Raw genomic sequence first — 27,576 nt, forward strand, 5'->3', positions numbered from 1 at the left:
GTAAGCAAATGTCCATCTACGTTTCCTGGCAGCACGGCTTCTCGGAGTCGAGTCAAATAACAGTCCATCACATCTGGCAGTTATCATGCAGAGCGTACTCCCACCACTCTTTGCAGATTCTAACAAATCTGAACACTTGGCATTGTTGGGGATTTCCATTATCGAATTGTGGCGACTTCAAAGAATTCCCACAATTAGACGCCACTGCTGCTGCTGCTGTCTGTTGCACTCACTCCCTCTTGTGGTTAAAAAGCATTATGACATCACGCTGACGCACATGGTTGTTAATAAAACCCTCACACCTACAGAAATACACAGGCTGATGGTTTAAAGCAAGAGGCTGCAAGCTGGCATTCGCTCAAAGTTTATTAAATACACACTGGAAAATAAAACTCTACATCTCATTCGAGCATGTGCATGTCTGGAAAGAAGCCGATGCAGTGGGACGACACAAGCACAGGCTGTATGTTGCCCGTGAGATGATGATGATGATGGCCCTGAACAGGGCAGCATGCCTGGGAAACAGCATGGCCACTGACTTTTGTACAAAATTAGGAGATCTGTTACATATTCAGATGCTACTGTTTTCATACCAAAACTAAGAAGCACGTTGTACTGACGTTGATGGTCAATGAAAAGAAAGCCACCTGTTAACATTGTTTACAGCATGAGACAGCGAGATTACACACTTCCTTAAATATTATCTCCTATTCACAGCCTTACCTCGTATTGATTCTGTTCCTGTTTGATTAAATTCCATATAAACGTATGGAATACATACAGTATTCATACTATATATTTTATTAGTATCCTGAGTTTTAGTGCCCTGTAGTCTAAATGCTGTTTCGAAACGCATGTTTACCCTCCAAAAAAACTCAGCTATGGACATCATGACAAAAACAACTAAGAAAATATTGCCAAGCTTAATCCACATAAAAAACAATTTGGTATCAGCTATCAATGATCAGCTTTTGTTAAACTCTGGTGCCAACTCTCTGAAAAACATTCTTGAATTACTTTGTGTTTTCATCCATGTTCTTGAAGCACAACAAGATTTTTTTTTCCCCTTTTTTCCTTATTAGTTGATTACACAGTGTGGCTGTGGATTATTATCCCCCTATATTGAGTGCTGACGAGGGAAAATACCAGCACCAGCAATCTTGGTGAAAAGCTGCCTAGCAAAATATAGACAATTTATATTTACTTTCTCCCCATTCACAATTGAGCCAAGCTCGTGGATGAAATGGTTACCTGTGAACCAATTCATTTTGTATAACTATGTAACTGATCCATTGCTTGAATCCAGTTTATTATTGCTGTTGAGAATATACACTTCATAAAAAGTAGCTCTAAATTTGTGACAGCAAAAGCGAGAGAACACAAGGAATTAAACAGCTGACTCAAAATCCTCTGAAGACGGTCAGCATAATGCATCTCGGTCCTCACACTAAATTTAAAACCTTGTCAACAAAAGGAGGATGACAATGTTTTTTTTTTAAAAAAGAAAAGAAAGAAGCCTTTCTTTAGAGGCTCCCTTTCAGACATTTGACAAGGTTGGCCAGCTGTGATCACAGTGGTCACCACTCCGCCTAGTTACTGATGCGATGCAGGTTAAACAAAGATGTACAGCATTTAAGAAACACCTCTTTCTCGTCACTTTTATACTCTCTGACTTGTGGTGAATAGCGCAGTGAGAATATTAAAAAGTTTACGGCGCTTCCATGTCCTATATCTTCCCCGCCTCAGTCCAGAGACAGTGTTATGCTTTACCAGTGCTCCCATAATTCTTAGCTGTGCTCCTGAGAGAGGAAGGGTGATGTTAGTGGACCCAAATCTAGGTGAGGTCTTAAGAGAGAATTGGATTCTGTATTAGAGGATAAAATGGTGACTTAAGTTGTTCTGTGAGTGATTAAGTATGCATCATGCTTATTGGACATTGTTTTCCTGCACTTCACCAGTTCTACTGACATATGTCGCATTGTAGGATATCACACCATGGCTGATGTGGCAAGTTTCAAACACATTTTGCTTTTAGAGTGCACTTCCAGTTCCTGGATAGATCCACATCCCTGGCAACATTCAGTTTTCTTCCAAAGAGAACAGCTGTCTCTCTTCGTTCTCCTGCACCATGCTGTGCTTCCATTTTCGCTGTGTCCAAAGTGAGGGTAGCAGAGGCCAGCGCTAACCTCTTGTGGTTGCTTGATGTTCTGCTGGGAACACGCCTTCCCAAAGTGCTCTTTCAAACAGGCGCAGATCATAAGTCTGCAAGTGATGAATCCTCGGGCTACCTGCCTTTAAGTCGAGACAACCTAGAGACACAGAAAAACATTTACTGCATCATAAAAAGGCGGAGCTTGATTTTAAAATCTGACCTTATAACAGATGTACTGGCTATTAAAGTGTACTGAATATATGGTGCTTACTTATTGACTGTTACAATCAGGTCCTTAAGTGTTTGGACAACTACACAATCTTTGCCTCTGTACACCACCACGGTGGATTTTAACAATCAAACAATCATGTGCAGACTGTCAGCTTTAAGTAAGGGATTGCACAAAAGTATTTAACAGTTTAGAAACTACAGCTGTTTTTATGCAGTCCTCCGTGTTCAGAGCTTCAAAAGTAACTGGATTTTAAATTTTAAATGCAAGGACTGCTTGGATAAAAATCTTTTGTCTAGAAGTCTTGAACCAATAGAAATCATCACCAAATGAACATTTGAACTACTTTTCAGCCTATGTAAAAGGGTGACTATGTATAAAAAAAGAGGCTGTAATTCCTAAAAAGTTAATGCAAAAGAAAAACTGACAGTCTGTACTTCAATTACAGTGTCGTGGTGTATGGAATCAAACTTGCAAAACTATGACTGTCTAAATACTTTCACTTTTGACTGCACTTGTGCCATTTGCTTACTTTTTGCCTGATATGCCTCTCTGAAGAAAAGGCTTTAGATGCATCCACTTTGAGGCATTTTCCCAACAAATTGCTGACCAGGGAGCACCAGCCTGACCTCTTGATCCCAGCAACATCATTATCAAAATCTGATTTTTCCTTTTTACCCCCCCTCCGGGACCGCCTTGTCACTCCAGATATCCCTCAAACACATCCAGCTCCGTGTCCGTATCGTAGGGAACAGAGGCCGGGTCGGAAAGCACCCCGAGGTCCACCAGTGCCTGGTCCATATCCTCAGGCAGGAATACTATCCCCACATTTAGGACGATGTACTCCATCAGGAAGGCATAATAGAGGATCAGGACGTTCACAAAGAAGAGGCCCAAATAAAACATATATGGGAGTTCGTCCAGGAGCGATTCTACCGAATCTAGCTGGGCATAAATTTGGTGTGTCATAGAAAATAAAGAAAGCCACGGATATTGGTTCTTGTGTATGTGTGCGTGGCCTGAAGTTGTTGGTGTCAGCGTTAGAAGTCTGTGTGGGTAGCTCGGATTGGGGCATCCATTTCGGCCCGTCCTGGCCTGCAACGATGATTCAGAGGAAGCCCTCAATGTGGTAGCTTATCTGTACGGTCCAGAAGAAAACGACAGGAAATCATACGGGCTAAACAACATAACGTCCATAGCTAATAATAACCAGAGGAACACATTCAAATATCACAGCCAGCTAGCTCGACGCATTCTTGGCACTGGCTCCTCGAGTTTGTTGAATTCACGCCATGCCAGCTGGTGGCTAGGGCTAAAAACAGTAGCATAAAAGTCAGTCTAAAAATATATATTTTTGCAAGAAAACTACTGCGGACTTGTTGTTTACACACCCGGACCGAGAGAGACGAAATATTCACAAAAACACACGTCGAATTATTTATAGTTTATAATGTCCCGTCTTAACATTTCTGCCAACCGCATCAAAACAGTCCCAACCAGCGACCAACCAAAGCTTCGGCGTCTGATTGGCCTTAGAGCTGTCTATCACTATAACTGTTATGGTCGCGTGCTTTAACCATCATTGATAGCATGGGAAGTCATTCGTTGTAGTTTTTTTCTCAGCTCTACTGCAAACCCTCTCGTAGAGAAAAGAACTACAACTCCCTTTGCCCACGCTATTACGTAATGACCCCGCAGTGGCTGCCATCACCGCCTATCACCCCCTGTTTGCTAAGCAGCTAGCCGAACGGGAAAGTGGGTGTAATGGATAGATACGAACACTAACACTAGCAAAACAAGGCGCCCGGCAAAATTGCAGCCCCATTAAAACCGCAACCATGTTTGGCCGGTCACGGAGCTGGGTTGGAGGACAGGGGAAAGCGAAAAATATCCACTCCCTGGACCATTTGAAGTGAGTAGTTAGCATGAAATAAGCTAATGTTAGCCTATGTGGTCGCTGGTTGAAAACGACAGTCGTTTTTTAACAGCGTTATGTTTAGCAGTAGTGAATGTGTTTAAATGCATTTATTCAATCAAATTGTAATAAAGCAAGGGTTACTGGATTTTCTTATTATGTTTTGCAAGGTGAGTACAATCTGATGTAGTCCTTGCAGAGAAAAACCGAATTGACACTATTTTAGACGATAAATTCCGTGTTTAAATTCAATTTTAATCTGAATGTCATTAATACACGAAGAACTGTATTTACCAATTTTGTAAAGCTTGCATGGAGGCTGAATTAAAAGAGCTCATGCTGGAAAACACTGGCTTTTATCAGAGTACGAAAACATGTATTCGTTCAACCCCAACAGGTGCATGACATTGAGAGTTAATTTCGATCAACCTGAATCAGCACATAAAATGCCGAGCCAGGGATCTAGTGAGGCCAAATGAGGGAAACCTCTTGTGTGCACAAGTTTCTAGGTTAGTGGTTATTACACTGCACTAGCCCAGTAACAGCGCTACTGCATCTGTCAATATTCCTTTGAAACGTTGTTAGGTTTATCTGGCAGCTTTCTGCAATGTCACGAGATCACTGCACTCTATCTTTGTCCTGCTAGGTTCAGATACAGATATGTGAATGTTAATGGCTTCAATCAAATTTAAACAAATGGCTTTTGTCACCTTCTCTTTTACATTTTCACCTTATTTCTGTATCTCTCTCTATCAGGTATATGTACCACGTCTTGACAAAAAACACAACAGTAACAGATCACAACAGGAACCTTCTGGTGGAGACCATCCGCTCGATCACAGAGATCCTCATCTGGGGGGACCAGAATGACAGCTCTGTGTTTGAGTAAGTCCCAGTTCATGTCTTCGTGTGCGATTCATCACTTTTAAGTACAAATATGAAGGTGGCACTCTAATGTGGGAGTCAAAGTGACATCTTACTCTGAACATTAATATCTCAGGTCATTCGAGTACAAGCAAAAATTGCATGTACACAGCACATTTCCTGTGTAATCTGATCTTTTCAAACTAGTACGCACATTATATTTTTCAGACATATTTTAAAAAAACTTTATGTATGCATTATTGCTAATATCCTTTTTACACTAAAACTGGAGAAGCCAAAAGTGCCAAAAAGAGGGAAAAATGATTTATTCAGTTGATATGCAGTGGCCAATAGTAAACGGAACTAACACTCTCGAACTGATGGATTTTAGTTAGTTTCTCGGGTTTACACATGACACAGGTTTTGACCAGAAGGTTGACTAAAACTAAACTGAATCTTGCATGTCATTACTTTTGGTTTTATTGTACTGAACCACATCTCATTCTAAGAATAAACGTGGATATGGTTGGTCTGATGATGTCTGTAGATTAGTAGATTTGGATAAAAATGTATTTTTTGTGTACTTTTTCATTTAAAATGCAGATTTATTTAGATGCTATCAAAGTGATGATTTTAAACATTATCCAGTTTCTATGATGCAAAGTACTCCAAGTGTTTACTTCTCTAAAATGAGAACATAATATTAAACAAAAAACTAGTCTGAGATAATTTTTTAAAGGTGAGGTTTGCGGCCTGTAAGTGCAGAAAGTCAGTATATTGCTGCACATAAATTATGATGGTCTAATAGTGTTGAAATATTCTGGAAAGTAAAGTGAGAGTCAGCTGAGATTGATTTGGGTGTATTGAGTAGAACAACTGCGATAAGAACAAGAATTACAGTACTGTGCAAAGGTCTTGAGCCACCACTCAGAGGTTGCTCAAGTGCACAATGCTGTAAATCAAGAATACTGTATGAAAATGATAAATAAACACCTACCATGATATTAGTAAGCAGGGTGATGTCTCTCTTTTTTTTAAGAGATGTTGTCCATATTTTGATGGTTGTATGTTATTCAGTCAACTCGAATGAAAACCATTTTATGTGTTTGTGCCTTCTGTCTGTGATCAGTTTCTTCCTGGAGAAGAACATGTTTGCCTTCTTCTTGAACATCCTCCGTCAGAAGTCTGGACGTTATGTGTGTGTCCAGCTCCTCCAGACCCTCAATATACTTTTTGAAAACATTAGTCATGAGACTTCCCTATGTAAGTAGTATTACATCTTTTCCACTTTTGTCTTTTTCTCCTTACCTTTTTTTTTTGCAACTGCCTACTACTTGCCTTGTAAAAACTGTAAAAGCAGTAAAAATCACTAAAGGTATGAAGTTCTGTGAAAATTTTCTTTCATGTGACTATGTTTCTAGCTATTTAGTTTGCGTTGTTAGCTAACTAATCCCCAGTTTATCCATACATTAATGTAACTCTATGTACTTTAAATGTATACAGCTAATAATTAAACTGCTAACCATTTCTAATAATATACAACTTTTTATTCACATTTTAAGCAAGCTATTATTTTTCACTTAATGACTTAAACATTTTTTCTGCTAACAAATTAACAGATTTTTGTACCATTAATTAAATACTTGAAATTAACATAATTACAGCTATTAGCCATTGTTTTAGCTAGCTTCTTGAACCCTTTATTCTCTTTTTCAACCACATAAATTTTAATCATGTTTCCATTTCTTTTACCTTATGTTTTCTAGTACTACAGTTTATGTCCAGTTGCTAATAAACAAAGGCTATACTATGTACTTTCGTTCTCTGTCTGTTAAGCAGTAAGTGGTTCATTGTTTGGCTAGTTGCACTGAAACGAGATAATCCACATGTTAGCTGCAATATCCAGGTTTATAAAGCACTTTGTAAATGATGTATGTGTGGAGGAGAGTGACTGGTGACTGGTGGTTTACTGGACCGACAAGCTGGAGTCAAAAACCCAATAAACCCTTTGATATACAATAAAATAGTCTCTCTTTTCCTAAGCACACCTAAACAGTTTGCAACATATCAGGTTACCACATGCACATCACGCTTACAAACATAAAAAATTTTCTTACTCATGTATGATCTGGAATTCCTTCAGCACGTTTGCAGGAAAAATAGGTTGATGTGTGCAATGGACAAAAAAAAAAAATTATCGCATAAAATAGTGCTGGTTGCACTTTGCAAACTGCTTTGCCAGTTGATCGCGTGGCTCGGTGCATTCAGCCTGTCAAGGAAAATAAGAGCTTCTAACTCCAGTTTGTCGAGCTGGTGATTCAAACTGACTGTCCTTCACAGTGGTTTCAAGTGCTTTACAAACCTGATTATTACAGCTAATGTGTGGATTATCCCATTTCAGTGCAACTAACCAAATAATGAAGAACCACTTGCAGCTAAAGAGACAGACAGTGAAAGTGGACAGGATATCCTTGAAATGTTAACATGAAACTCATTGCTGCTGCGAGGGGCAGTACAAAAGTGATCCCTTTAGACTGATTTTCAGGTTTAGTCTCCTTATATTCCACTGAGGTATCATTTCTATTACTGGTTAGCTAACATAAACTAATATAAGTCTGTAAATGGCACACAATGGTACTAAACAAGTTCTAAAAACTTTAACTTTCAGTACTTATTTCTTAAATCCAACTTCACAGACAGTCTTAAATCTGTGTCAGTTTTTGAGAGCAAGGCTCCATGGTGTAAATTAGCTTTTAAACATGTAGTGTCCACTTTAAGAGTGCATGGAAATAATTATGTAAATATTTTGTGTTTTGTAAGCTAAGCATTGCAACACTACCCTTTTTATTTTATTTAAATAAACAATACATAGCAGACTGCTGCAATTTTTCATTGTTACTGGGGAACCAAAATCTTAGTAGATTATATACTGTCCATTTTAAAATGGGTTGTTATAAATATAAACTAAAGTTGGTATTTCAGCAAGGTGTTGCAGTCACCACAAGAGCTTTACCTCACCTTTGCTCCAATAACAGTGAAAGAAAACCTAAGGCAGGGAAATTAATCAGTCCAGCTTCAGCTTTTAACACTGTCATTTTCTGTAAATGCTAAGCTATTAGATAAATTGCATGACAGTCTGGAGGCCTAATAAAGCCATCTTTTCTCTGTACCCTAAACTTGTCGCTTCCTTTCTCATTACAGATTATCTCTTATCAAACAACCACGTCAACTCCATTATTGTCCACAAGTTTGACTTCTCGGATGAGGAGATCATGGCTTATTATATCTCCTTCCTTAAGACCCTGTCACTCAAACTTAACAACCACACCGTGCACTTCTTCTATAATGAGGTAAGGCCACTGGGTGGGGGTGGGGGGTGATGATTTGTGAGAGGGCAAAGATAGGCTAACAAAACATGGAGGACCTTCCACTCAGTGTCTGCATATCTTATCTTTATGAGAGATAAGAGGGAGGGAAGGAAGTGGTGAAACATGAGAGACTAAGGATGGAAGCAGTGTGTAATGAAGCAAATTTGTAATATCAGCCAATTGTCTGAAACTGCAAATGACAAAACTGTTGAATTTTTTTACCCCCCAGTAAGTAATTTTAAGGAATACATATAATACTTTATCTAATTTACTACACACATGCACTTGTTTTAATATGAAATTATATACAAATAGTGCTTGGGTGACAGTTGTGCAAACTTCAGTTCACCTCCTTATTGTCAACTTTGTCATTACATTTGGCCATTTTTCAAAAGGAGTTGTAGTACTGAGTTCTTGTTGCCCTGCTGTAGGCATACTTTTCATTGTGTGAACTCAGGGCAGAGAGTAGCATGCGGCAACACCAGCAGGCCGAGCAGGCTGTTTCTACATGTGCAGTGTTGTTTTTGTGGTTTAATGAGGAAGCTGTAGACTGCACAGGAAAAAATAAGGCATCTAAGTGGTTCTTTTGTATGCCTATATAGTCACAATTACTGCACAACACTTGCACTTGTGCCTGTGTTGATTTGTTATTCACAATCCTTAGAAATGAAATGCCTTCAATTAAACAAATAAAAACACCTAAATTAAGTTTCAGTCTGGAACCACATTTGTCACATGTATTTTCTGCCAGTAAAGCTTATCAGTGTGCTTATCCCAACATGCAGATTAGCAGCAGAACATAGAAAGAGAGCTTCTGCTAATCAGCAGCACATTTTCTCTGTCAAAATACTGGCTTCCTGTGTAGATGCATTGATTTAGGAGATACTGCACACAGCAAATAACTGTATTTTTAGAACGTGGCACAAACACATAATTTCTTGGGCTTGTTTCTAAATCTATTTTTCTATATGATACATATTGTGTGTGTTTGTGTGTTATTTGTTTGCAAATGAGGTTTTAGATTTTATTAATTAATTTGTGATGTTGTTAACCTCTGATGTTTCAGCAGTATCTATAGTCTTTCCATTGGCCTCTTTGTGCTGGGGAAAGTTATTGGTGTACTGTCGATGGTAGCGTTACCCCTGAAGCCAAAACCAGACCTGTTGTGTAGATCTGAGAACATTTATCTGTCTTTTTAAGTTAACTATTAAATTTTTGTTTTAATTTGTGTGTTAAAAACCAACTTGACACATTATTGGACTAAAGTCTAATATATTTTTTGATATAAAAATAATTAAAACCTTTTTTAAGCAATTTATATTATTATATGTTATATAAATATTTTAAATTAATCTATTAGTTTGATTATCATTATTATTCATATTTTGGAGTCTTAGCTATGTAGTCTATTCTCCTGCAGATGGCGCCGTTTGATAACTGCTCAACTTTCCTCCTTCTCAGAGCTACACAAAAAAAAAACTAGTGCACAAAATCGGTTTGGGTTTGGTGTCAGGCTCAAAACTCCTCATTTGCTGTGACTTCTGGGTGACTGTTTAAATGCTTGACTCGCAGCTATGACTGCCTGGAGGTCACAGCAACTGAGGAATGGTCGGGTGGAGGATCGGGCACTGGCACAGAGAGAGATAACAGTAGTATCCAGAGTTATCAGGTTGTTGTTCAGAATTGCTAAGTGGAGCGTGCTGGTATGCTGAGACGTGTTGAGCTTCTAAAATCTTATTATGGTTAGAAGTCCCTGCTGTTAAGCTCATTATGCTCAGAATTAAGTACATTAGTTTGCTCAAATTTCTTGTAGGAACTGTTACGCCAATACTAGAATTTTATAGTTAAAAGATGAAAACTTGAAAAGTTAATGGCAAAACAAACAACACTGCAATGCCCACAAGATTATTATGAGTCTAGCAGTATGTGAGGTGGTCCAGGGGTTATACTACGAGGACGTTTGACACAGCTGGACTTTGTTTAGCTTAGCTGGCTTGACAAAACCTAAAACACCAGTTGGACATAACTGGTATCACAACGGTGGTTATCAAGTTTCTCTGTTAAGCTGGGTTCTCTGGTGAAGGCTCTGTGCACGCTCATATAAAAAGGAGCGTTCCACAGGTCATGTGACCCTTTTTTCACACATGAGTGCCACCTCTTCCAATCAGACATTGTCAAAGTAAAGAAAAAATAAAAACCTTTCAACAGTGTTGCAACAGGCCAAGAGATTAATGCTGAAGAAAATCATTAATCTGAAGAGCACACATGGCAATAAAATAAACATTTTAATTTGAATTTTATCACTGAGTGCACTCTCTGCAGTGCTGTTTATTTCTAAGTTGACAGCTGCACATTAGAGCTCTGAAACTTTAATGTATAATTGTATCCAGTTTAAACGTTACTGTCAGACTGCCTAATAAAGGAGACATAGAAATCGCTTTAGATTGTGAGCACATCAAAGTCAAATTAATTTTAACTTTAATGTGTGTACTGTGTTCTAGTAGCTCCAATTCCAGCTGTTACTAAGCAGAAAATTAGAATCAAGGATACTAAGATTTAAAAAAATATTTTCCAAACCCCCAAATTTATACAAATTGGTTTTAGTGATTTTCAGCTTAACAATTTGCATATATGAAACATATTGCTGCAGCAAAGAATCTATAAAAAAAGTGGTTCTTCCAGCCAGTTTATAAAACAAAACTCAGCATAAGCATAATTTACCAAAGTGATTTAGCCAGGGGGAAAGAGAGCCACTTACATGACACAGAAAGCTCTTGATTTTAGAATCAACATAGCTCACTAACTCACTAATCTAGCTTTGTAGATGACCCCTCTGAACTTAAGTTGAGGACTAGTTATTTACTAAACATACTGTAATTCTCAATCTCAAAACACCTGTATATTGTATTTTTTAAAGTATTTTCTCATTAAAACAACAGTAATGAAATAAGATTACTGCTCCTGTTAAGTTTTAACCTTCAAAATTCAGCACTCTTGTCTCCTTTAGCAGCTTTCTTTCTCTCTCTGTGGTCATTTGCATCCTGAGCAAAATGGTGCAGTGCCTTGTCTTGCTCACCAGCGTCCACTCTCTGTCTCCCACACACAGCACACTAATGACTTTGCCCTGTACACCGAGGCCATTAAGTTTTTCAACCACCCTGAAAGCATGGTCCGCATCGCAGTCCGAACCATCACACTCAACGTCTACAAAGGTGAGTGCCGTGAATACGCACGTGCACACGCTGCTTACATCCACACACTCTCACGGGATGCTGGGACTGCCCACCGCCTTTCTCTGTTCTTCCCTCTTCTTGCTGCTGCTTCTGGTGCATGAGCATGACTGACAGGTAACACTGTAACAAATACACACTAAAAAGCAGTCTGGCAAATTTTCTTTCTTTTAATGTTTTGTTGCTTATTTAGGGTCAACATGCAACCCCAGTTGCAAAAAATTGGGGCCAAGGAGTAAAATGTTGGTAACACTGAAAGCATTGATTTGCACATCACATAAACCAATAATTATATTCTAACACTAATGGCAGCAACATGTTTCAAAATATGGGGCAGAGCCATGTTTACCACTATATAGCATAATCTCTCCTTTAACAACAGTCTATAAACATCTGGGAACTGAGGAGACCAGCTGCTGGACCTTTCTGAGAGTACCGTTCAATTCTTGTCTGACATAGAATTTGAGTTGCTCAGCAATCCTGGGTATTTTACATTTCGATTTGTCTGACCACAAAAAAAGTCTTTCACTTTGTCTCAGTGCAGCTAAGAGCTTTGGCAGCATTTCTGTATCATATCTGTTCATATTTGGTTTCTTCTTTGTGTGATAGAACTTTAACCCACATTTTTGGATGGCACTGTGAACTGTGTTCACAGACAGTGACTTTTGGAAGCGTTCCTGAGGCCAGAATTATGCCTGTTTTTAATAGAGCATTGACTGAGAGCCCTGAGATCACGGGCATCGAATTCAGAGTTTTGGCCTTGGCGCTCACACACAAAGATTTCTCCAGATTTTCTGAATCTTCTGATATTATGTGCTGTAGATGATGAAATATTCAAAGACTAATGTTCCATTGAGGAATATCCTCAATGTTCCATTGAGGAACATTAGTCTAAAATTGTTCAAAAAATTTGTTAACAAGGGGTTTTTTTGTTTTGCTTTTTTCTTGTGCACATTATTGCATCTGCACATTTTTAACTCTAAACTGTTGCTGATTAACCTAATTAGTTGCAAAAAGTTCTTTCTTTGTAGCACCAATTACTCTTCCAGCTTCTTACCTCCTCCCCTCTTCAAACATTTTTGATATCTGTTGCTGCCATCAAATTAAACATTATTCAGTCCTTTTCATGAGAGTTAAACTTTTCGGTTTTAGTGTTCAGGTTGAATCTGTCTTCAACTGTGAATAAAATAAGATTGGGTTTATAAGGTTTGCAAATCACTGCATTCTGTTTTTATTTAAATTTTGTACATCATCCAAATCTTTTTGTAAATGTAGATGCACATCAAGGTCTGGATATATTATATATATGCATTAGGTTATATGCATTAGCCTTTTTAGGAGAATTACTCATTACAAGATTTTGTTCAAGCGATGTTGTTATCTATAACCATGACATGCATTTACTTTTTATAGAATTCTAACTGGATATGATAATATGAATATTCTAACTTTTTATCCTGACTTGCAAACTAAAACTATTTATCCTTAACATTTTTAAGATTCTCGTGTTATTCTTTATAGTCCCTGGAAAGCTAATTGGATGCTTTTACACTTAGGATTTAATTAAAAATAAACAAGAAGCTATACATTTTGATGTACAAATTTAAATTCGACAAAATAGCAGACTTGTTGTAGTTTGTTTTGGGGGGGTTTTTGTTCTAAAAAAATTTCCTGAGGTGGCAACTCACAGGGTTAAAGTTCACGATAAGTCATGGTAGTATAAACTTTACAATCACCATACTGTAAAGAGACTCTTCAGTCCACACAATCCAGCACCATGCACAGTTAGGTGTTGAAATCCCTTCACCTGTAGCTCTGTCATGCTGGGGGCTGCAGGTCTTTCAGAAAGACTACAGAAACTAGTAGCAGTCTGAACATCGACACCTTTCCAGCGGCTTATTCAGGAGCAGTGTTTCTCCTTCCTGCCGTCAGTGTGCGCTCCTTGTGCGTCCCAAGCTGTCCGCATTTCATTGCAGGGGAAGCGGGTATTGCCTTGTATGGTTTTGGCTTCTCTGTACATGTCATGCTTATTGTCACCTTAAATAAAACAGCTGCTCAGTGTAAAGGCTATAAAGTCTCACAAGCTGTAGCTTTGTGTCCGTCTCGTCCCGCATGTAACACTTTGTTCTGTACAACATGGCTTTCTTCCGCCGTCCATAACATCCTGATTCTATAACTCCCAAAGGTACCGTTAGCACAACTTGTTTGAACAATATAAGAACAAAAGTCATTTATGAATTATTGTAGTATTATGGGGGATGTGTCATTGCTAAACCGACCACAGGCTATGCTTTAATAAGGAATCTTTGAAAGAGGAAGCATCATTTTACTGCAGCAACTCTGACTTCAAGTCTGTGAGAATTGTCATGGGACCACCCACAACATCTGAATTTTAGACTGCTTACTACACTTGTGCATAATAATAATTTAATTGTGGAAAACTCTTTGCTGATTTAATTGTTTTAATGAGTTGGATTTTCAGAGTATCACAACACTAAAAATATTGCAGTGAAGGTTCCTTCGTATTGATGCTCCTTAATGATTCCTTAGGACATGCCTTGCAACAGATGGCCACCTGAAAAAGGACTTAATTCAAAACCCAAAGCATTCAGTCATTGTGTAGAGTCAAGTTTTCTTATTGCGCTGATTTTTCAAGTAATGTAACTGCTCTTTTTGGGGGTGGGGGCTGCTTGTTTTAGTGTCTGCTGTTCAAATATTCCTCCATAAAATCCCAAAACAAGTTTTAAATATGTACATTACATATCCAGCTCCTTTTCCAGGTGTGCCCTTGCTATTTTTTTAATAAATGTTTGCGAGGTCGTTCCCAGCCTCCACCCCTCCACAGCCGCCCCTTTACTCACATTGAACCTGTGTCTGTTTCCCCCCTCTCCCTCTTCAACAACCACTCTTCCTCTTTTTGTCTCTCCCCTCCCTCTTCCTCCTCTTTCTGCGCGTCCCATCTGCCTAACTCCAGTTTCATGTAAGTTGGTTCCATTCATTCAGTCTTTTTCTCAGGGCTTGGTATCCTGTTCAGTTTCTTTACAATTACTCTTCTTCATGTGTTGAATGGTGCCAAGACACCTCAGCTCTAAAGTGTGTTAACTTAGTCTGGGGGGTTTTGGGGAAGCTTTAATATGAATTGTTACCCAGCCCTGCTTGCTCCAAATGGTGTATTTCATGGGGTATTAGCATCATCACAATTCTTTTCAATCATTCTGTATCATCCACTTCATTCATGCAGTAAAAAACAATCTCATTTTGTTTCTTGGGTTTGTTGTTCCACCGACCTAATTTTCAGCTAAGCGCCACATGTTGGTATTCATTTTGGTGATGGGCTCAACAGTTTTGATCACTGTGGTTATTTAGTCAGTGTCGCCCTATCCATTGTGTAATTCATGAATTTAATTTGGCTGCTCATGCATTACTTGTCTCACTTTGACCTGTGTGGATTGGAAGTATAATAACCATGTGGTTTTATTTGCATTTTGATTTTCCATGAAAAAGTGTTACTATAATGCGACTGTTGGTGTTTACTACAGGATGTTGCTTTTGTCATTCAGCTAAGTTGACACTTTAAGAACATTTACTTCTGTGTTTCTTTGATTGTCTGTACTTTCTGTTTTCCCCTGAAATACCCTGTATGTTAAAGTGAAGCCGGTTCTTACTTCAGATTAAATGAACAAAAACAAAAAGAAAAAAAAAAAGATGTCTATTATTGGGGGAGTTCAGTGTAACAGTGCTTGTTAAAGTTCTGCAGTTAGACCCATAAGCATCAGAAACCATATTGACTTGACCTCAGCTCTTCTCTTCTTCGGGGTCATCTCTTTGTTACCCTTTCACCAGAGTGGGGCAGTAAAACTCCGGCTGACCTCTGGGGGACAAATTTACATTGCACAAAAAACTCTTCATGTCGAACGGCACTCTTCCACCGATAACCGCTCTTTGGTCTCTTCCGTTTGACAGAAGTTTTGGTGTGATGTTTATCAGAAAGCTGAAACAGTACTTCCAAAAAGTGATCTAAAAAGGCAGCCACAAGAGATGATCCTAAATAAGAGAACAGCCAAATTGATCAGATTTTTTTTAACAAGTTTTTTTCTAAATAAGCAGAGCTGCAGAACTTTGATTGCATTGTCAGGTTTTAAAAAAAGATTTTCACCTTCCAGTTAACTGTGAACAAATTCACTTTGTTCTGTGTATATTTGCCCCAAATAAAATCTGTGCTCTAACACTGAAAGGCTTGCAGTATAATAGAAATAAAAATTAATACAGCAATAGGACAGATAGTTTATTTTCTAGTAATCTTCCCCAAGACATGGCTTACCCTCAATCTAATCTGACTGCAAGCAGTGCAGTGGTTAAAGACTGACCGATTTATCAATAAAAGTTATTTGATGATCCAGAAGTATCAGCATTTTTAATGACCGATAAATTCATGTTTAAGTAGTAAAGACAGAGGAGAAATACTTTTCAGGCATGCTTTCAGCATTGATGTTGCATAGTTTGGCCACCAGAGGGCACTCTGCAACCTGCCTCTTGACAAAACACGTAAACAAATGATCCAAGTAGAATATAAACAACTTAAATGATTCTTTACTAATAACAAATGTTTAGGAAACTCTTTCTGATTTGTTTGGCTGGAAGAAATAAAATATCAGCAAATATCAGTGTCAGTATTGGTCTTAAAAATATCGGTCAAATTCTAATTGTGGCTAATAATCCTTGAGCTGCCTTTCTCTAAGCAGAGGTTAGGAGCAAGCCAAAGAGGTCAAGCCCATTCTTCAAAGATTTTTTCCTCTTCTTTAAATTTGCAGGCCTCAGTTGAATGGCATTACTTAAAGCAGTAAATCAGACTGTGCACCCTTTTGGTGCACACTTCCCAATATGTAAATTAATTAATGTAAATTATTACTTTTTTTGTCTTTTAGTAAGATCATCCTTTATTTTAATATGCTTTTAAATGTGTATAATTATCTGGTTATATTCTGGTAATTCTAAGGGATCACAAGCTTTGTGTACACATGAATGAGTCTTTGTATTTGTGGAACTGACCTTGGTAATAACTCTCCATGCCTCTACTCTCTCTAGTGGACAACCAGCACATGCTGCACTACATTCGAGATAAGACAGCGGTCCCATATTTCAGTAACTTGGTCTGGTTTATCGGCAGTCACGTCATCGAACTAGACAAGTGTGTACAGACAGATGAAGAGTAAGTGTTTTTCTCACTGTAGCCTCTAGATGTCAGGAGTGTCCTTGTTTGAAGCCTTGATCTGGCTCATGCTTATTATTCTGTTATATATATTTATTTATTTTCTGTCTCTCATTGCTGTGTCTTAGACATAAAAACAGGGGGAAGCTAAGTGACCTGGTAGCAGAGCACCTTGACCACCTCCACTACCTAAATGATATCCTCATCATCAACTGTGAATTCCTTAATGATGTTTTAACCGACCACCTCCTCAACCGTCTCTTTCTGCCACTCTATGTTTACTCTTTGGTCAGTCCTGAGACGGTACGTTACCCTGAAGTGCATTTCTGAATACATCTGGTTAGACTGGTGTTCACAGGTTCAAAGCTGAGGCGTGTGTTGTGTTAAAGTGGTTTCCTCCATTCATTTCACACATGCAGTGTAGCATGGTTCTGTTCCTAAGCTAATTATGAAGTTGAATCGTTTACCTTTTCATCCTCGCACTTCTTTTAATAAAGCAACAGTACGAATTCAGAAAAATGTCCAGTTTGCAGTAGTAAGTTTTTTTCCTTAGCTTGATTAATGACTAACTAGTGGTTTTGCTTGATCACCTCTGAAAAACTATGAGTTAGAAGTTACGGTTAGGTATTTGCCAGTTTGTGCAGGTGGTGCTGTGTGGGTGACATAGAGGTTACCACTAGGTTTTGAGTTCAAACCATTCAGGGGCCTTTCCATGTGGAGTTTGCATGCTCTTCTGTGCCTGCATGTGATTTGGTAAAATCTTAAATTATCCCAGTAATACTATATATCACAATATAGTGTGTTTCTATAAATTCAGTGAATAGTTATGTAATTACTGCATGAAAAGTACTATTTCTTTTTTTATATTTAAAGTAAATAATCAAAAATGAAATAAATATGGGCCTTATGTGGCATTATCCCGTAGTGCAGGGGTGGGGAACTCCAGGCCTCAAGGGCCGGTGTCCTGCAGGTTTTAGATGTGTCCTTGGTCCAACACAGCTAATTTAAATGTATAGATTACCTCCTCAACATGTCTTGAAGCTTTGCAGAGGTCTGGTAATGAACTAATCATCTGATTCAAGTGTGTTGACCCAAGGTGATATCTAAAACCTGCAGGACAGGTTTCCCACCCCTTTCATAGTTACACACTAGATGACCACACACAACTTCACTCTTCACTCTGGCTATTATTACTGCTCCTGTATGGTTGTCGGAAAACTCTACTCGTATGCAGAGTGTCCAAGCACACTGTTAAGTTCATGCAGAGACGTGTGGTTCTGCTCGTCTACATATCTTTTGCATAGTATGCTACATTGCAGACACTCCTAATATAAATGAGGCAACTCGGCTTGTGTGAAGTGTTTACAGCTGGGCATCGTATACCTGGGGTCGAGTGTTTTGACCAATGCATGAAACCATATATATTTATAAATGCAAGTTGTAATGACCAGTTATTTTGATCTTTATTATATGGCGTGCCATAGAGAAAGCCTATTCTTACGTTTGAGTGTAAAGTTTAGTTTGAGTACCTGACAGCTTTTTTTTGCTTCTCATTTATAAACTCTGCACACTATTTGACGTGGTGACTATTGCAAATCGTCATATAAAGCAATGAAAAAATATTGCAGTATGCAACAGCAACATGTTTTGCAACAGCACGTTTCATTATCCAGTGTGTTTTGTCATATCACACAGCCCTAATATAAAAAAACAAAGGTGAGCTAAAAAGATGATATTCCAAGTGAAAGCATAATTATTATGAATTATAAATGCAGATAGTTGAACAGTAGACAGTTAAAACACTGTTTAAATGAAATATTTTTTCTTTTGACATGATAAGTTTATTTGTTTGCAGTATGGGTCATGACTGTTATACTACTAAATGATTATCACACACATTATGTTCTTGTTGTTATTATATATCAACTTAAATCATCTTGTTTCTTTCTTTCTCTTTAGTCTGAAGAGCGGAAGATCAACCCTCAGGTGTCCCTCTATCTGTTGTCTCAAGTAAGCTACACACACACACAGACACACACACACACTCCTACTAGATAGCACTGATATTGTAATATTGGGAGACCCGGATGTCAAAGCAGAAAAACTGTTAAAAAATACCACCAGAGGTGGTCAACACAATCTGAAGGCTGTCCTGCAACAAAGACAATTTATAGTTTTCTACCTCTTCCTGATAGAGTGATTAAAACTTTACCTCCAAAAGGGAACATTAAGCTCCCGTCCTATCCTGTCTTTATATAAAAGAGCCCTATCAGACCCTGGGGCCTCCACAGATGCAAATGAGGGAGGCCTCAGCAGAGACTTTGAGGTCAGCTTACAGGGTCAGGTCATCGTGTTCCAAAAAGGCTTGACTAACCGGACCTTTTCAGACTTTTTCTATTAAACAGACTTGCTTTACAAAGAAAAATCTCAAAAACCACCAGCACCCAACTAAAGTATTTTGGCCTACTAATTTATCATCTTAACTCCTCAGGAAATGTTATTATTATAGTTGAATGCCAAACTGCCTGCAGACACTCTTGTGAGTTGTAATCTTGCTGTGGCTGCTTAACTCGGTGATGTATTGTCATACAGTCAAGCTGCTCTTTGTAAAGCTTTTTCTACTAGCTTTATTATGTGAATAGTGGAAATAAAACTTTACTTTATGCTGCATTAGTTATTACGTACTCCTTGCTGTCCTGGAAATATTCCTGAGATTTCGATCCATATTGACATGACAGCATCACAGGTGCACCACATCCCAAAGTTGCTCTGCTGGATTGAGATCTTGTGACAGCGGAGGCCTTTTGAGTGCATTGAACTCATAGTCATGGTCAAGAAATCTGTTTAAGATTATATGAGCTTTGTGACATGGTGCGTTGTCGTTCTGGACACAGCCATCAGAAGGTGGGTATACTGTAGTTATAAAGGCTCAGCAACAATACTCTGGGAGTGTGCAAGAAAATTTCTCCCGCACCATTATACCAGAACTACCAGCAGCCTGAATTGCTGATACAAGGCAGGATGGATACATGGAGAAACTCATCAGACCAGACGATATTTTTCCAATATTATGTTGTCCAATTTTGTTGAACCTATGTTCCAAATTGTAGGCTCAGTTTTCTGAGTTTTCAACAAGTGGTTATTTGAGTTACTGTTACCGAAGCAGTCTGGCCACGCTCCTATGACCTCTGGCATCAACAAGGCAGTTTCTCCCACAGAACTGCTGCTCACTGGATATTTTTGTTTTTTGAGATTATTTTCTGTGAACTCTAGAGATGTTTGTGTGGGAAAATCCCAGCAGATCAGCAATTTCGGAAATGGTCAGACCAGCCAGTCTGGCACCAACAGTCATGCCATGTTCAGAATAACTTAAATCACCTCTTTCCCCTATTTTGATGCCTTGTTTGAGCTTTGGCAGATTTCCTTGCTCATGTTTACATGAATTCCTGCCAGGTATTTGCATTAACACACGCTTAATAAAGTGGCCAGTGACTGTAAATCGTGTTAATTAAAGGGAGCCAGTTATATTTGTGTAATTTGCAATGTTTACATGTTGGTCCAGATGAACATGTCTAAATGAAGACTTAACACTATAATTTATTTATACTTGTTTTTCAGGTGTTTCTAATCATCCACTATCAGCCACTGGTAAATGCCCTTGCAGATGTTATTTTCAACGGAGATCTGTCTGTATTCACCACACCGACAGATATTCACAGCGCGCACAAGAGCACGGTAACGCACACACACACACACTGACTGTATATGTTAATGTACTGTAAACTGTACTGCACTGTAAAAGGTAAAACAGTGAGTGAGTTCAGCATACAAACAAGAAATGTGCACACTCACGCCTACGAAGCAACCGCATGGACACATACACAACACACACACACAGTTGTGTTCCAGAAGTGTGCGTAGGTGGTTATGAGATCGAAGGGTCATGGTTTTCTCCATGATTCACCCACATCAAGGCAACAGTATGCAAATTACTTGACTTTTCTTTTTCTTCCCTTTCCATTTTTTGAACACTCCTGATTCCTGTCTTTCTCTCTGTCTTCCTGCCACGGCGTTGGATAGCAGCATTCGGTTTCCTTTTACTGCTCCGTGCCCTTTCATTTCCATCTGCATATTCTTGTAATTTCCCTCTTCTTTTCTGCCACCGTTTTAATCTTCCCCTTTCATCACCTAATGTTCCCCATCCAGTTCCCCTCACCTCTCATTTTCTACTCTTGATTCAGTTTCTCTTCCCTCATCGCCCCGCCCCTGCTTCTTAAATTTTTTTTGACCATCTGCTTTTAAAGCCAGGTGGGTGTGCCGAGGTAGTGAGCGTTTCTGAGAACCCTTGTGGTTATTCTCTGTGCTGAGTGTGTGTGTCTGTGCGTGCGTGCGCGCGCAAGAACTCTCTGGCTGTTGTAAGAAACGGCCTACCTTTTCAGTGAATATAACTAGAGGCGTGATGTCTTCACAGCTTTGGTGTACCACAACAGGAGGCAGCCAGACCCAAATACATACCTGCCAGATATTCATTCAAGATCACTTTCCCTGTTTATATATATTTCTCTCAAGTAAAATCAAGTAGATTAACAATCATATTTCTTGTAATTATCCATGAGTTACTGTTTTCCTTTGGGGGGGGGGATTTATTTATTTATTTATTTATTTTTTGGTTCCACTAGACAACACAAATTTGCGTTTGCACATTAATTATTCTTTTTCTGACTGATTAACATTGATAAAATGGATACCGGTGCAGGTTGTGTGATTTACTGGCATTTACCCTGCCGCAGTGTATTTGGCATTTTGTTCTGGTGCATGTAAAAACGCTAATGAGCACATTAGTGCAGTGAACAAGTGTTATGCATGCCACGCATTTGTGTGACATCACCATGGTTTATTGAGGAAGTGCTACTAACGATTCCTAAAGATGCCAAGTAGATACTCAGAAGTTGCACTGTGAGTAGCGTATCTGCTAAATCACATGTACCGTGTTATTGTTTGATTTATTGTAGATAAAACAGCAGACATATGAGGTATGGGCTCTGTTTTTGCGCAGGTGGTCAAATGGCACCTCCTGTTCGTCTTTGATGTGGCAGGAAATTAGGTCACATGATGGAACACTGACAGAGCTGGCTCACCTAACCCAGATCTCTTTCCTGGAAGAAGTGTTTTCTCTCTCTTTCTCTCACACTTTTGTAGATGTGTTTACTTGCAAGTGCACCAGTTAGATACATGTTTTTGATATTTGCATGCATGTGGCAGTATTTTTTTTTTTTTTTTGTATAACGTAAGTTCGTGCAGTTCGTTTACTGTGCAGAAAATTCGGTTTATCTTTTGACCTGCAAATGGCACCCTACTTTCAAGCGAGTGTATGTGTTTGTAGATATGTCGTGCATGCTCCCTGACCTCCATTAATTTCTCAGCATTGGTTTAGACTGCGAGCGGTTTACCAGAATATAGTCAGCTAGCAGGTGTGACACACACACATACATGCACACACACACACATGCACGCACACACACACTGATACTGGTTTGTGGTTTGTCTCTGACAAAATACACACTGTGTTTTTAGAGGCAACTACAATGTAATCCTACCAGTAACACACAGAGATACACATGTGAGTATTTTTAAAGCATGGAAACAGACCTAATACCTAAGGTTTTCTGAATTTTAAATTAAAAACATAAAATAAAATAATAGTGGCAACATGTTTAAGAGTTTAAATGTTACAAGAATACCTTCAAGTCATAAGAAATTAATAATAAAGAAAGACAAGATGGAGGAGACAGGGCCAAAGCGAGGGTTTTTAAATGATGTATATAAATTTGCAGCTTTTTTGCTGTGATTCATCCACAATACTTTCACCAGAGGTTGATGCAGAGAAACTGATACTGGGTTTATCCTAGGCACACATTTGAATAGGCAGGATGGTTTCAGACACCTGCTCAAATGTATGTGCATGTATGTTTTGACGTGGTCACGTGCTCATGTTTGTGTTTGGTGGTTTGTGTTAGCGCAAGAACTTCAGTGAAATCAGGCCACCCAGTTTCAGTGTGAGATACAGAGTTTTCTTCCTCTCGGTGTAAGAGCAGGTGAACCTTTTCACGAAATGAAACCAGAGAGAAAGGATTATCTTGGAATTCAGTCCTGTTTCACATCATCACTGAACCCATTAAAGTGTGTGTGTGTTTTAGTTTTAGAGCCACTACCATCATTTTTGTAATTTACTAATAATCTGATAACTACTTACTAAATTAATTACTAAATCAGAGGATGAATGAAATATGTCAATTCCTTTTACGATGTTCCATAGTTCCTGTTTTTACAATGTATTGTTTAAATAGTGGTTGCTCATTTGCAAGTGCACGGTTAGCACGTGCACAAGTAGTCCCCATGAGCCCCACTTACTTGTTATTGAAATCTTTTTTTATTTGCAAGGGCAGCCAATCAGAGGACCGATGGCTTAAAGGAAAAAGTAAGGGAGCCAAATGGCTTGTTTAAAACAGTGGATCAGGTGAGGGATTGCACCAAGGCTTGATAAAACATCAGGAAGGATGCTGTTTCAACACAGTCCTGCTAAGCTTCTCTGGTAGAACATAAAGCTGAAAATACATAGATCAACGTGGATCTCTGAAGATCCCTAGTCATCATTTTCTTATAATTTCTAAAAAAAAAGAAGCATTTATAACAGTAGTTGCTCATTAATTATCAATCAGTCAGTTAATAGTTTAATTTGCTAATTATTGGCTTCATACACCAATCAACCACAAATTTAAGCTGTTTATAAAACCCTAAAACAGCTCTGACCTATAAGGACGTGGTGTGCAGAAATGTTAACGCGGGTAACACATGTCAGCGTTACATCGACATGAATATGAGACATTGTTTTCCACTCTTAACTAAGATGTTTGGTCAGCTTTTTGTTTAACCGTAATTTTACCTGAAGTCATAACTCCGTCAGACTAGACTAATAGTGCTGTATGTAGAAAATGAACTAGAGGATCATCAAGTTTTGAAATGACTGCTTTATGATTACTTGCAGTCTCTGAAACGTCCGGGAGTTTCATATTCATGAGCTGCAGTAAGGAGTTTGTCATTAAAATGTGCAACAGGAAGATTGTCACAGTTACACATGTTATACTTACTGTAAGTCAGCCCTGACAGCACTGCTCAGCATTTTTTTTTTTTTATCATTTACCAGTTGTTTCCTGTGGGATTGTGTGCATGTGCATTTTGGTGTCGGTTTGGGGGCTGTATGTGGAAAGTGGGTTTCTCAAAGTTCGAGTATGGCCACACAGAAGTGGCCTCAAAGCCTGTGTGTGTTTGTGTAAGAGAGAGAGGAAATAGTCCAAAAATGTATGAAGTGGGAAGTGGCTTTTTGATTAACATCAGTGTACATTTACTGTAAGACTTTGTAATTAGTGTGACAATAAATAGACACAAGTATAATTATATATATAGATAGAATTTAATATGCAATTTCTGCAAATACTTTTGTTCATGTGTGATTTTTTTTTTTGATTTTTTTTCCGTGGGGGGCGGGGCTGATCTCATTTCCTGTTACCACCTGACTGCTTCCCTTTGTTGTTTCTCCTGTTTGGACCACTGCCTGTCTTTTGCCCTGCCAAAAAGACTTACATCATATGATATGACATCATATCGAGTTTACATAACTGATTTTAATTGCCTCACAAGGCTTTCTCTTTGTGCACCTCTGAGCTGCTTTCTGTGCATCTGCTGTTTTTAGATGGAAGTCCTGTTGTGACACAAGTGCAAGTGTTCAGAGTCGATTTTCTGTTTTGCAGAAGTTTGAAGTCTACATACTTGACATGCATATCAGCAGTCATAATTGCTGGGTCTGTAGCTTAGAACCCAGAGAGCAAACAGCAGCTTTGAGCATAGGAGTCAACAATTTATAAGTCTAAAGATGTTCGGTCAGGTGAGGAGTGCAGTTGGGAACATTTTCAACAGCTCACACAGTTATTCACAGAGTCAGACAGACTATTGACTACTCTGATATCCTGAAGCATCTGAAAGAAATGGCTCAAACTTTGTTACAAGCCATCAAACTATTTGACACCCAATTGCATTGCATTTAAAGTGCAAGAATTTTTTAAGCTGATTTTTTTAACCAATGGAATCTTCTCTCAACACCAGCTGTGGTCCTCTGATTTGAGCTTGAGTTGCTTTTTCTTCTCCAAAAGGAAACTCTTGAGGCTCTCTGTTTTGAAACAGTGGAGAAGTTCAGACTTGCATTGCAGACACAAATGTGAAACTTGTCAGAACTGGACTTCCACAGAGTGTTTTAAAAATAGCATAAGCACTGAAAACAGCCTAGAGGTGCACAATGAGACAACCTCAAAAATTTGATCGACCACAAATCAGAACATCAGGAATTCCTTTGGCTTTTTATGGAAAAGTTTTGTATTAGTCTTTTGGATTGCAACTCGTACATTTGTGATGTTATGTTCAAAACTGTTTTGGAGGTTATGGTTATGTGTTGTTGACTAAAATAATAACTCAGTGATACACAGGTGATATATTCCTTCTCTCCTCATACCCTGGCCGCTATCCTGTTTTGCTTCTATCCAACAGGCAAGTGCGGGAGGTATGCGCCGCTTCATCAAGCCTCCGGAGTCTCTGGAGCGCTCACTGGAGCTGTCCCGCCATCGTGGCCGCAAAAGAACACAGAAGAGGCCAAACTACAAGAACCTGGGCGAGGAGGAAGATGATGAAAGGGCTGGGGGCGGAAGCAGCAGTGCAGGAGGAGGACTAGAAGAGGGCTGGGATGATGACAGTGGCAGAGGAGAGAGGGAAAAGGGAAAAGGTACAGAGGGAATAGGAGCAGGTGGGAGTTCTAAGGGAAGCAGAGCGAGTGGGGAGACGGCGGAAGGTGAGTGTGTGTCTCGTTGGACACAGCAGTACAGGACTGTGTTTGTGAGTGTTTCTTCACCGCCATAAATCCAATGTGGTCTCCCATGCACTCTGGTTATTCTCAAGAGAAAAGAGAGAGAACTCTTTAAAGAAAGAACACCGACATTTTTCACTGGAAATGTGGTGGCTTTGCTGCTTTTCACTTGCGCCTACAAGTAAATGCTTAAATGTGATCTCCATCCTTTTGCAGCTGTGTTTAAATTTATATTATACAGCCTCATCATTGGGTTTTTTTCAGGAAATAAAAGATTCCTGGAAAAAGTAACAGCAGTAAAAAAACAGGCAAAGATGCAAAATCAGAACAGAAACTGTCACTTTAGCTTGTTTTAAGATGAGGACTCCCTCTTTTTGCTGCATCCTGTTCTTGGCACCATTTAATTTCCCCATGATTATCATGGCTATCACTGATCTTGTGCTGAACACAATCCACGTAGCAGTATCGGTTCCCACAGCAATACACCATCCATCCTGTGCTCCTCATCTCTCCGCCTGTCTCTCACTCCTGCTCTGTGTGTGCGTGTGTGTGCGTGTGTGTGTGTTCGTGTCTATATTAAAATGTGACCATTTCACTCATCCGAAATGATTCATTTTTTTATGCTTTGACTTATACTGAAACATTGACAGCTTCAACCTTTTTTTTTTCTTTACCTTTTTTTAAAGCACAAATGTGGTCATGGGCTGCAGGGGAAGATGGTTTCAGAATGACATGAGTACCATTTGGGATGGAACAAAGACGCCTACCACTGTTAACAGACTGATAAAACAAGTGATAAAATTACAAACATTTTAAAGAATATGTTTAAAAATAGATCTGTTTTTCTTCATAATAGATTTAAATATTCCTTTGTCTTTTGATGTGTTACTATTAATTGGTAATTTTAACCTGCTTGCTCTAAATACTGTAAGGAACAAATGTGAGGTTTCCTGGCAGCTATAATACATTTTACGACATTCACACTTCATTTGGTTCATACATTTTAGAGCCTCTTTGTTTCGTGTCTGTAAGTGTGTTAAATTTGTGATGTGAATGTGAATGATACTCTGTGAGGTAGGTGGTTGTCCAAATATGTGGAGATTTATGTAAGTAAATACTAAGTGTGTGTCTCTCGGTGTGTGTATCTGTGCAGAGATAGAGATGGTGGTGATGGAGAAGTGTAAGGTGCCAGAGCTGACAGAGCAGAACATCACTGATGAGGAGAAGACAGCTGCAGCTACTCGCACACACACACAGAGGAGCAGGTACACGCACACACACGCACACACACACACACACACACACACACACACACACACACACACACACACACACACACACACGTGAGTGCACTGCAATGTAAAGCTCATCTAAAAGTCGAATTGAAAATGGGAAAGACAGAATTGTTAACTGAAGCTATGTTCTCTTTATTGTCTGTTTCTCGCTCCCTGCAGGCCGTTCTTAGACATGGTGTACAGTGCCCTTGACTGCACCAGTGACGACTACCACGCGCTGTTTGTCCTCTGCCTGCTTTACGCTGTCTCACACAGCAAAGGTAAGCAAAAGCTCACTGTTAACATCATCTGTCCACAGCACTTCCAAAGAGGTTTTGTCATACCCAGATATTCCTTTGCAGGCTTGTGATGTTTACTTTGTAATAAGATGGTTTTTATCTTGCTCTAAAGCAGGGGTGCTCAA

At 39.0% G+C, this 27,576-nt stretch overlaps 2 protein-coding genes across 7 annotated transcripts in view; one reads left to right on the forward strand and one right to left on the reverse strand.

Annotated features, from left to right (window-relative positions):
- Positions 1-348: 348 nt before the first annotated feature.
- On the reverse strand, positions 349-3,896 carry dexi (Dexi homolog (mouse)). Its single transcript, XM_031728513.2, has 2 exons — positions 2,914-3,896; positions 349-2,309 (listed from the first exon to the last, which is right to left on the reverse strand). Exon 1 carries the CDS (start codon positions 3,348-3,350, stop codon positions 3,081-3,083), a length of 270 nt encoding a protein of 89 aa, XP_031584373.1. The 5' UTR covers positions 3,351-3,896; the 3' UTR covers positions 349-2,309; positions 2,914-3,080.
- Positions 3,897-4,080: 184 nt separating this feature from the next.
- The window catches only part of clec16a (C-type lectin domain containing 16A), a 53,882-nt gene continuing 30,386 nt past the window's right edge, over positions 4,081-27,576 (forward strand). For 2 of the 6 annotated variants that reach the window (XM_031728515.2, XM_031728517.2), the window contains exons 1-13: positions 4,081-4,293; positions 5,053-5,181; positions 6,290-6,423; positions 8,362-8,510; positions 11,635-11,740; positions 14,733-14,738; positions 16,844-16,967; positions 17,096-17,270; positions 18,927-18,977; positions 20,586-20,702; positions 25,566-25,863; positions 27,032-27,143; positions 27,333-27,433. In XM_031728515.2, the coding sequence (XP_031584375.1) occupies positions 4,220-4,293; positions 5,053-5,181; positions 6,290-6,423; positions 8,362-8,510; positions 11,635-11,740; positions 14,733-14,738; positions 16,844-16,967; positions 17,096-17,270; positions 18,927-18,977; positions 20,586-20,702; positions 25,566-25,863; positions 27,032-27,143; positions 27,333-27,433 (1,576 nt within the window). In that variant the 5' untranslated portion in view covers positions 4,081-4,219. Of the gene's footprint in view, positions 4,294-4,691; positions 4,806-5,052; positions 5,182-6,289; positions 6,424-8,361; positions 8,511-11,634; positions 11,741-14,732; positions 14,739-16,843; positions 16,968-17,095; positions 17,271-18,926; positions 18,978-20,585; positions 20,703-25,565; positions 25,864-27,031; positions 27,144-27,332; positions 27,434-27,576 lie in introns of those variants that run through there. The other 4 variants (XM_039610869.1, XM_039610870.1, XM_031728516.2 and 1 more) reach the window with 4 other exon arrangements.

This window comes from Oreochromis aureus, linkage group 4 (genome assembly GCF_013358895.1).
Source record: "Oreochromis aureus strain Israel breed Guangdong linkage group 4, ZZ_aureus, whole genome shotgun sequence".
Taxonomy (NCBI): Eukaryota; Metazoa; Chordata; class Actinopteri; order Cichliformes; family Cichlidae; genus Oreochromis; species Oreochromis aureus.

Coding starts and splice junctions, on each gene's coding strand:
- dexi (XM_031728513.2), bottom strand. CDS start 3,350: ATGACACACCAAATTTATGCCCAGCTAGATTCGGTAGAATCGCTCCTG.